Here is an 11,326-nt window from a genome sequence, read left to right on the forward strand (position 1 = left end):
TGCTAGACTAAGAATATCAACTCAAGGTAATATAGAAGTCAGTGGTTTCAGTGTTTTACTCCTATGTGAATATGAAAAATACTGCAGTTTAAAATAATCTGGCACAGTGTTAGGCAATATTACTAACTCCTTACTACTCAGAAAAACTAAGTAGGTATTTTCCTTAGACTTTAGCATAAAATATATTTTCTATGTTTTTCATAAAACTGAATGTCCTTACTTTTAATTAACACAAAACTAAAACACATTTTAGTATTTTGCTGTTAATCATTTAATCAACAGCATAAACATTGCTTCAGTTTCTCACAGTCTCTTAATTTCAATATATATCTACATATCTATATCTATATATCTGTCTGTGTGTCTATATTTACGTTAACTACTAGGTTATTTTTATAACTTTGGTTTGATGAGGTCCTGACCACCTGATAGTGACAGGAGGTAGAAGCAGGGGTACGTCCTTACAAAATATGTTTAATTCTTGTTCACTTTTGCTAATAAGTCTGAAAACACTTCATTTTGACCACAAGTTTGGAAATGTCAATGACAACAGAAATTTCTGACCATATCTTAAAAATACATAAAAATTACCAGTGACAAAGAAAAAAGGCTTATATTACATTTAATAGTGTTAACTTTGAAGACAATAGTGTTAATTTCAAACTTCCATAAAGGATAACCCTACAGTTGAGGTGTTTGATGCAGAAACCAGTACAAGTTTTGATTGTTAGGAAACCAAATGTTCTGAACATTATTTTCATTAGAAAAGGGAAGGTAATTTTATAGTTGTTTGAGGTGTTTTAATACATCTACTGATAGGCCCAGCTGTTTAACTAAACCGGCTGTCTGTTCCAAAATCCATGTGGGGCTTGGGTTTTCTGAATGTGCATGCTCCTGTGTTCTACAACATTCTACATATGAACAATCTATCCCACTATGGCTCTTGCTACAGTTTTTGTTAAACTCAGCATTATTTTCACAGAGTCTTTCATCTTTAGCTTCATCAATCTTTTTCTCAGCTGGAACTACATGACAAAGGTCCATATCCTCAATGGAGTCCAATAAATCTACAATGTGGGACGGTGGAGTGATTGATTTCAGATGTTTGAGCACATACTCTTCACACTGGCCAACTGCATCCAGAAGATTGTTTATTTTATTGATCAAAGTTGAATTATTATTATGAAGGTGACACCAGGACAGCAAAGCACTGAACAAAAATATAAACAAGGGTTAAATAGCAAAATAGGACTTAAAAATATAAGACTATCTTTCAATAACAATTAAACAATTGGACTTAATCATAAAACTGTTTATAATTCATAACCCCTCTTTCAAAACTCTAATACACTTTTCCTGATTTTATATTTTTCTCTTATGACTATGTAATATCTGTTGAAGATGAATACAACTTGGAGAAAGAAAAATTAGTTTCTTCTTTAAGGACATTAAACAGCTTCTAAACTAGCAATTCTCAATCACGGATGCACATTAGAATCACCTGAAGAACTCTGAACCCTATAAAAGCCCAGATTATACTCCACACCAATTAAATCAGAATCTCCGGGGTATCTTTTTTAAAAGTTTCAGAGTTGATTTCAAGGTGCAACCAAAGTTGAAAACCATCGTTCTAAGCACATAGTTGCTTGCCATCAAGAATGAAGGTTAGAGAAAAGTTTTCAAGAGACTTCACTTTCCTGGGCTTATGTCACAGAGTAGAAATTGTTTTGCTGAACTACTAACAATTTCCTTGAAAAAGGTAAAAATTCTTCTAGTCCTAACATTTAACATTATAGTCATGTCATAAAATAATGATTATTATGAAAAGTATTTTAAAATAGAATCCATTGATAGAAAAGATTCAGCAGTAGCTTTCTAAGGTTATATAACATCAACTTGATGTGAATATTCACATTGACTGTTTTCCTACTGTAGCAGACTAAATTCTGGTTCCTAATAGTTGGATTTCTAAAATCCCAAATACAATAAATTTTTCGGTTTGTTTTGGTAACTTTTATGATCTACTCTTCTTTAAAATTAGCGATTCTTTGAAGCATTTTTTTTTTCTCTACCAAGGACAGTGTAAAGGGTATAAAGCAGGGGTGTCCAATCTTTTGGCTTTCCTGGGCCACACTGGAAGAACTGTCTTGGGCCACACATAAAATACATTAACACTAATGATAGCTGATGAGTTAAAAAAAAAAAAAAAGAAAAAAAATCATGAAAAAAATCTCATAATGCTCATATTGTTTTAAGAAAGTTTATGAATTTGTGTTGGGCCATATTCAAAGCCGTCCTGGGCCACGTGTGATATGCAGGCCACTGGTTGGACAAGCTTGGTATAAAGCATCAAAGAGGACAAGGCTGCTAGGCTCCTGGCTCTGTGTATCATTTGGCCATTTGGCTCCGATATATGCCATTATTGCAATGGCATCCTGACAAGTATTCAATGTTCAGGACTAAAGTAAATTAAATCAATTTTCTCTTAATTACTAACTATTTTCATCATGTACTTCTAGTCTAGAGGTCTGTCATATTGTGTGGAAGTACTAAAACTTTTATTCAAAATCTGAAAACCTTTCAATGAGATAGATAATTGTTCAGGTAGCAGAAGTATATATCTTCTTACCATTTCTTTGCACGAAAAGACAATATGTAGTTCACACATTAAAGTAGATGAGCTGATAAAGATTTTGACTTTTTGAAGGCAATATAATTCTATGATCTGTGACATGCTTTAGCGTATTTAGCACCAGGAAAAGCATTTCAGTTTAAACACTTTATTTATACAGAAACATCCTCCAGTAGTATTGAGGTTAAAATGATTCAGCATTTAGACTTTGAAAATTACCTCAATGTTCCTCGGAGTCGTCCATAGTTTAAAATGACTTCTGCACCTTCCTTATAACCTTGATTGAAGCCCTGTTGAAGAGTAACTGCTTTGCCAGCATCTATTCCATCTCTATAACCTTCCTAAAAATAAGTAATGGAGAAGTGCAGCTGTAACTAACACTAAGTATATACATGTAGGCTTTTCTAGAAAAGTACAGAACCAATTTAAAAAGCAGATGAATTAGGCCTTTACTGTGTTACTGACCATAAGATGGCATAACAATATAACTAAAGCAGACTATGCTTCTCGTAAGTTTATTATGGGTTTATCATTACTTATCCCACTTTTGAAGTCTAGAGTTACTGGGCAATTTTTAAAACACTGATAGTCACAGTTTTTAAAAAACCTAGTGTTGGGCTGCCACGCTTGCTGTGAGGTGGGCAAGCGGCAGACATAGCGCCCTCCAGGAGTCTTGCAGTTCCCCTGGCAGTCCTGGTACTGTTGCTTTGGGGTGCTCCCTGGACCCACTGGCGGCAGAGCAATGTACACATCATCACGGACGAGAACTGGAGAGAGCTGCTGGAAGGAGGCTGGATGATAGAATTTTATGCCCCGTGGTGCCCTGCTTGTCAAAACCATCAACCGGAATGGGAAAGTTTTGCTGAATGGGGAGAAGATCTGAGGTTAATGTTGTGAAAGTAGATGTCACAGAGCAGCCAGGACTGACTGGACAGTTTACAATAACTGCTCTTCCTACTATTTATCATTGTAAAGATGGTGAATTTAGGCATCCTCAGGGTCCAAGGACTAAGAAGGACTTCATAAACTTTATAAGTGATAAAGAGTGGAAGAGTATTGAACCCGTTTCATCATGGTTTGGTCCAGGTTCTGTTCAGATGAGTAGTACGTCAGCACTCTTTCAGCTATCTATGTGGATCAGGACTTGCCATAATTACTTTATTGAAGACCTTGGATTGCCAGTGTGGGGATCATATGCTGTTTTTCCTTTAGCAGCTCTGCATTGTGGACTGTTACTAGGACTCTGTATGATATTTATGGCAGGATTGCCTTTGTCCTTCAGAAAGGCACAGACCACAGCCATACCCTTCAAAAAAATTATTATCAGAATCTGCTCAACCTTTGAAAAAACTGGAGGAAGAACAAGAGGCTGATAAAGAAGATGTTTCAGAAGAAGCAGCCAAAAGTAAAGAAGGAACAAAGACTTTCCACAGAATGCCATAAGACAACACTCTCTGGGTCCATCACTGGCCACAGATAAATTGTATAGTTATCTTAATATCATGATTTTGATAAAAACAGAAGACTGATTATTTCTTTTGGTTTGAAGTGAACTGTGACTTGCTTGTATATTACAGGGTTCAGTCTAGATTGTCATTAAATTGAAGACTCTACATTCAGAACATAAAAGCACTAGGTATGTAAGTTTTGAAATATGATTTAAGGACAGTATGGTGGTTTAACTAGTTCTCTAATTTTTGAGAAATCGTGCCAAACAGTAAGATTTATGTATATTTGTTTAATAATAACCTGTTTCAAGTCTGAGTTTTGAAAATTTACATTTCCCAAGTATTGCATTATTGGGGTACTTAAGATTATTTTAGAGAAAAATATTTCTCATTTGATATAATTTTTCTCAGTTTCATGTGTGTGAAAAAAGGAAGATATTTCCCATAAATGGGAACTTTGCCCACTGTCTCAAGAAATACATATTTAAGTGACAATTCCGTGGTCTTTTTAGAGATATATTCCAAAATTTCCTCGTATTTTTAAGTTATGCAGCTAATAAAAACTACCTTACATTAATTAGTTGCAGTTTTCTACACATGGTAATATAGGATAAGCTACTGATTTAGGAAGTTTTTAAGTCCATGGTATTCTCTTGATTCCAATAAAGGCTGATTTTCTTTTGTATTTTTCTTATTTATTACGGGTTACATTTTTTATTTTTCAAATTGGATAATATCCTGGAAGTATTTTTTATGCTTTAGTAAACAGTATTTTTTGTTGTTGTTTCAAACTGAAGTTTACTGAAAGATCCATCAAATTGAACTGTCTGTTGATAATTTAAAATTTTGGTCGTTCATTTCAGATTTTAAATCACTCTTGCTGAACTACTTGAAATTGTGTTTTAAAATTTTTCTTTTTGGATGTGAAGGTGAACATTCCTGATTTTTGTCTGATGTGGAAAAGTCCTGGTATTTTACATTTTGAAAATTCACAGAAGCTTAATATAAAACAAAGTTTGCATTCTACTCAGGAAAAAGCATCTTCTTGTATATGTTTTAAATGTATCTTTGGCCTCATATACAGAAAGTTCTTAATTAATTTTATAGTCTGTAATGCTTGATGTTTCAAAATCATTAACTATATATATATATTTATTATTATCATTATTTTTTGAGATGGAGTCTCGCTCTGTCACCCAGGCTGGAGTGCAGTGGCATGATCTCGGCTCACTGCAACCTCTGCCTCCCAGATTCAAGTGATTCTTCTGCCTCAGCCTCCCAAGTAGCTGGGACTACAGGTGCACGCCACCACACCCGGATAATTTTTGTATTTTTAGTAGAGATGGGGTTTCACCATACATTTTTATATTTTTAAAGAGACAAACTTCATATTTTCCTGTTCTTTCCTAACTGCTAATATTGTGTAGTATCCTACAGGTAGAAATCAACAGGATGGTACGCTTAGTGTATTTTTACTCCTTAAAGAGCTAGAATACATAGTTTTCACCTTACAAGAAGGGGGAAAACCATAAATACAATGAATCAACTGACCATTATGTAGTAGACAATTTCTATAATGTCCCCTTCTTTCTAGGCTCTGTGGATAGGTGAATCCACTAGACTTATAGTAGCATAATGTACAAGTTTTCTTTAAAGGCCTCTCCTTTAGAATATAAAATATTATACCATCGAAGAGTTTGGATGTGTAACTTGTGATGCCTTAGAAAAATATCCTAAGCACAAAATAAACTTTTCTAATCACTTCAAAAGATTAAAAAAAACAAAAAACAAAAAACAAAACCCAGCATTAGCAATGTCTTCACAAAAAGGACATATGGAAAATTACGTGTCTGGGCTCTTGCCAACTGATTGGAATGGTGTGGGTGGGTTAGGAGACATAGCAAAGCAGAGAGAAGAAATTGTTTTAAAAAAAAAGGATGATGAGAAGTCTGGTTTCAGAAATTTTGCATAATACCTAAATTCAACTAACCTGCAAAAGCTCTGTGGGTAGTGATTTCGTTCTGCATCTCTCACGGTGCCACAGCATTTAAAAGATGCTCAATACTTATTAGTGTAGCCCCAATCTCACATAAAGCATTTTTGTAATTGACAACATGGTTTTTGGGCTAAGCAAATACCACTTTACTGAAATATTAAACAGGGCGGATTCCCAACTGCAGCTTTAGCGGCAATTTAATGGTTGGCAAATATATTAAGTGGATGTGGACCTGACTATTTGGTCCTCACCCAGAAATAGGTTCTGTAGGCTGCACACAGAAATTAAGCTTAGTTTCAATGAATAGTGAGACAAATTAGAGATGAAAAAATTACATCTAACAAATAAAAAAGAAACCAACTTTAATATTCCCTTACCTAGACACCAGTATTCCACATTAGCTTTCCCTTATTGTCCTCTGACAGCATGCTTAAGTTCATCTTTTCAATATGTCTTGATTAACACCACTCCTTAACTTTAGACTCCCTACCCATTCAAGCAACTCATATAAACTGCGTACACGTCCTTTGACAGCCATAATTAGCATAGTGTATGTTTCTCCCCAGCTCCTTTCCCTGTGATCCTCAACAAACTGCAAACTGTTCAAAGTCTACACATAGTTAATTTTGGTCGGTCCTCAGCTTCTAACGCACCCCGTAGGCGCTCAAAGAATGCATCTTGTTGTTTTACACACTTTCAAGTAACCATTGAGAAATCCTAGCAAGACGCGGGTCGGACCGGGTTCCTAGGGATAAAGAGAGCAGCGCCGGGCCAGGCTGGGGCCACTCTGGACCCAGCTTCTTCACAACTCCGCGCCTCTTCCCACAACCCAGCACCCCGCGCCGTCCACACCACGTTTACTTTGACTCGTCTCTGCATGTGACTCTGCCATTCCCGCCGCGCCAGGAGCGACTCGTCTGCTTCCTCGTCAAACACGTCCCCTTTGTCTCCACGCCCCTGGATCAAGGAGGCTGCTTGAACCCACGACATCACCGAGGCAATTACGGGGTCGCAGGCTACCGGAAGCGCCAACAACTCCTTCCGGTCCGAAGGCGGGGCGAAGACGGCGAGTGGAGGCTCGGGAGGGGCTACGCGTGCGCGGAGGCAGGCTGTGGACCGTGGCCGCCGCCAGAGCCTTGCGCTGGCGGTGATTTTGGGTTCCCTCGGTTGGCAGTGTTGATGTGCGCCTGTTAGTTGTGAGCGAGGCAGATTTCCTCGCGTGGCCGTCACGACCTTCGCCTTTGCGGAAGGCAACCGGGACCGTCAGTGAGACACCTTCCATTTCCACCGTAGTCCTACCATGGTCTGGGTTTTACATTCGCGCGCGTTGGTGAAGTATTAAAGGTAGTAAAGTTGGTGGGCTATTACCACCCAAATACTTTGTCTCTTTTGGAATCTCCTCTGCATTTAAAGGATTTGACAAGCCGACATTTTAAACTGTTAGGATTGTGGAGTAAAGGATAATAGGATCGAAAAGTGAGAGACTGCAGCCAATTTGAGAGTAGTAAGAAATATAGAGTACATTTGTAAAGCCAATATATTTTTTCATTGATTCACAGTATCCTTCTGCCTCCCATTCCTGTTCATAGGCCCTAAAGTAAACAGTTGGTTTGGTAAGGGTGGGGACTTGTGTCAACACCAGGACAGTTCTGACACATAGTAAATGCTGAACTCGATCTTGGTGAATGAATGAACACCTGTAGTATTTCTATTTTGCCCTTTGCCTGGGTGAAATGAGTCATGTGATAATGATTTATTTATCTAACAATTTATTGAACACCTACCTTGTGTCAGGCACCATTCTAGGCTTTGGGATACATCAGTGAACAGACAGAAGTTCCCAACCCTTGTCGACTTTATAGTCATGTAAAATTGACAGGATAAACAATAAGCAATATATAAGTAACATAAGGTTTGTTAGAAGATCATAAATAAATGCTATGAAAAAAATTTTTAAATAAGCACAGTAAGAACCATGAGTGTGTGGGAGTGGGTGGTTGGTTCATGTTACAATTTTAAATCTCCAGAGAGAATTTGGCATCCCACAAATAAAAAATATATAAACTATAAATATGTATATTTTATTAATGTAAATATATTAAGATATATGTATATATCTTTATTAGGAACAAAATGGTAGTAAGCAATAAAGATAACAATAAAATAGAAAACCTCAAAACTTGAATAAGTAAGTCCAATTCTTTTTTGTATTATTTGAAAACACCAGTAAGATAGATAATCCTGTCATGACCCAGATTTTTAAAGAGAACAAAATTATACAAGAATGAGAAATGAGATAACCACTGATGCAGAAGGAGATTAAAATATTAATTACCAACTAAAACTCAAAAGCAACACATTCGAAAACCTGAGAGATATGAATGACTTTCTAACAAAATTGACCCAAGAAGTACAAAAAAAAAAGAGACTAATTACCATAGAAAAGTTGGACATTAAATATCTACTATTAAAAATGTCATGGAGACTTGCGAGTTTCACATTAAGTCCTTTGCAATCTTTAAGGAATGATGGAGAAAAAGAAGAAACTCCTTAAATCATTTCATGAAGCCAGCCTTACTGTAACTTCATAAAGATGGTACCAGAAAAACCCCAAAGTTCAAGTTAGCTTGTGAATATATATCCAAAAGAGAATCTAGTAGGTTGGTGTAAAAGTAATTGGGGTTTACTTTTCACCAAACTAGTAGTACTTTATCAAAAGAATAAGAGGTTTTGTACCAGGAAAGCAAACTTTTGCAGTATTAGGACATCAATAATATTTCATTGCATTGACTATTTTTTTTTTTTTAAGACAGCGTCTTGCTCTGTCACCCAGGCTGGAGTGCAGTGGTGAGATCACAACTCACTGCATCCTCGATCTCCTGGGCTTGAGGAATCCTCCTCCCTCAACCTCTTGAGTAGCTAGGACTACAGGCATGTACCACTGCACCTGGCTAATTTTTTGATTTTTTTGTAGAGACAGGAGTCTCACTATGTTGCCTAGGCTGGTCTCCAACTTCTGAGCTCAAGCTATCCTCCTGTGTCAGCCTCCCAAAGTGCTGGGATTACAGGCATGAGCCACTGTGCCTAGCCTGCATCAACAGTATAAAGGGGAAAAAACATGTTATATTAATAAATGCTAAAAGTCATTTGAAAAAATTTAAAAATCATTTCTAACAAAATAAAGTAGAAATAGAAACTACAAATTGATAAAGACTTTACAAAAATTCCAACGAGTAGTATTTTAAACATTTAGATGTTCAGATGTTTCCTTTAATGTATAGAAAGGAGAGGGCATCTGGTAGTCACTATTATTACTTAATATTCTTTTAGAGACTAGCACACTAGCACATGCAATAAGAGAAGTAAACAAAATAACATGTATAAATGTTGGATAATAAAAGATGAAGATATTCCTTTTTAAAAAATGAGACGGGATCTTGTTCTGCCACCAAAGCTGGAATGCAGTGGTGCAATCATAGCTCATTGCAACCTCAAACACCTGGGTTCAAGCAATCCTTCTGCCTCAGTCTCCCAAGTAGTTGGGACTACAGGCATGCACCACAATGCCCAGCTATTTTTTAAATTATTTTTAGTAGAGACGGGGGTCTTGCTTTGTTGCCCAGGCTGGTTTCGAACTCCTGGCCTTAAGTGATCCTTCTGCCTCAGCCTTTCAAAGTGCTGTGATTCTAGGCGTTAACCACCATGCCCAGCCTAAGATACTTCTTTTGGTCATTATATGATTATATACCTAGAAAACCCAAAAGACTTTGCTTAAAAAATAACAGAATAAAGAAATTTGATAAAGTCTCTGAATATAAGAAAAATAAACATACCAATAGCCTCTTCTAGTAATAATCATCTAGAAATGTAAATGAGATAAATGTTCCACTTGCAATACCAACAAATATTATTAAATATAGTAATGACATATTTGTTTAGTATTTAGTGTTTATTTAGTACTATATTTGTAAATGTGAGGAACACATTTTTAAAATCATGCAGTAACATGCATACATTTTGCGTGTAAACACCACCTATGAAGATATAGAAAATTTCCATCACCCCAGAGAATTTCCTCGTGCTCCTTTGCGGTCAGTCTCTCATCCTTGGCAACCCTTGATCCAATTTTTATCACTAGATTAGTTTTGCTAGTTTAGAATTTCATAGAAATGGAATTGTATATGTCCTTTAATATATTTGGCTTCTTTGACTCAACATGTTTTTGAGATTCATTTATTTGATTGCATGGACCAGTAGATTGATTTATTTTATTGCTAAGTACTATTTACATTATAGGGCTATACCATGATGTGTCCATGTCCATTTTTGGACATTTGGATTGTTTCCAGTTTTTGGCTATTATGAATAAAGCTGCTGTGGACATTTTTGTACCTGCCATTTTGTGTACACATTTTCATTTCTCTTGGGTAAATATCTAGAAGTGGAATTGCTGGTCATATAGTAAGTATACATTTAACATTATAAGTGGTATGGGCCGGGCATGGTGGCTCACACCTGTAATCCCAGCACTTTGGGAGGCCAAGGCGGGCAGATCATGAGATCAGGAGTTTGAGACCAGCCTGACCAACATGGTGAAACCCCATCTCTACTAAAAATACAAAAATTAGCTGAGCGTAGTGGCACTCGCCTGTAATCCCAGCTACTCAGGAGGCTGAGGCAGGAGAATCGCTTGAACCTGGGAGGCGGAGGTTGCAGTGAGCTGAGATCGCACCACTGCACTCCAGCCTGGGCGACAGATCGAGACTCTGTCTCAAAAAAAAAAAGTGGTATGGTTTGGCTGTGTCCCCACCGAAATCTCATCTCATCTTGAATTGTAGTTCACAATCCCCACGTGTCATGAGCGGGACCTGGTGGGAGTTAATTGAATCTTAGGGGCGGTTACCCTCATGCTGCTGTTCTTGTCATAGTGAGTGAGTTCTCATGAGATCTGATGGTTTTATAAGGGCCTTTTCCCTCTCTTGCTCAGCACTTCTCCTTCCTGCCATCATGTGAAGAGGGATGTGTTTGCTTCCCCTTCCACCATGATTTTAAGTTTCCTGAGGCCTCCCCAGCCCTGCGGAACTGTGAGTCAATCAAACTTTTTTTCCTTTATAAATTAGCCAGTCTGGAGTGGTCCTCTGTAGCAGCATGAGAATGGACTAATACAATAAGAAACTGTTAAGCTGTGTTTCCAAAGAGATAGTACCACTTTACACTTCCACCATCAATGTATGAGTGTCAGTTGATCCA

General features: G+C 37.1%; 1 protein-coding gene and 1 pseudogene across 1 annotated transcript; one reads left to right on the forward strand and one right to left on the reverse strand.

Annotated features, from left to right (window-relative positions):
* Positions 1-606: 606 nt before the first annotated feature.
* Positions 607-7,259, reverse strand: YAE1 (YAE1 maturation factor of ABCE1). Its single transcript, XM_054495338.2, has 3 exons — positions 6,938-7,259; positions 2,852-2,973; positions 607-1,210 (listed from the first exon to the last, which is right to left on the reverse strand). Exons 1-3 carry the CDS (start codon positions 7,064-7,066, stop codon positions 781-783), a joined length of 681 nt encoding a protein of 226 aa, XP_054351313.1. The 5' UTR covers positions 7,067-7,259; the 3' UTR covers positions 607-780.
* On the forward strand, positions 2,987-4,161 carry LOC129040774 (thioredoxin-related transmembrane protein 1-like; annotated as a pseudogene).
* Positions 7,260-11,326: the final 4,067 nt, after the last annotated feature.

Source organism: Pongo pygmaeus, chromosome 6, assembly GCF_028885625.2.
Source record: "Pongo pygmaeus isolate AG05252 chromosome 6, NHGRI_mPonPyg2-v2.0_pri, whole genome shotgun sequence".
Lineage (NCBI taxonomy): Eukaryota > Metazoa > Chordata > Mammalia > Primates > Hominidae > Pongo > Pongo pygmaeus.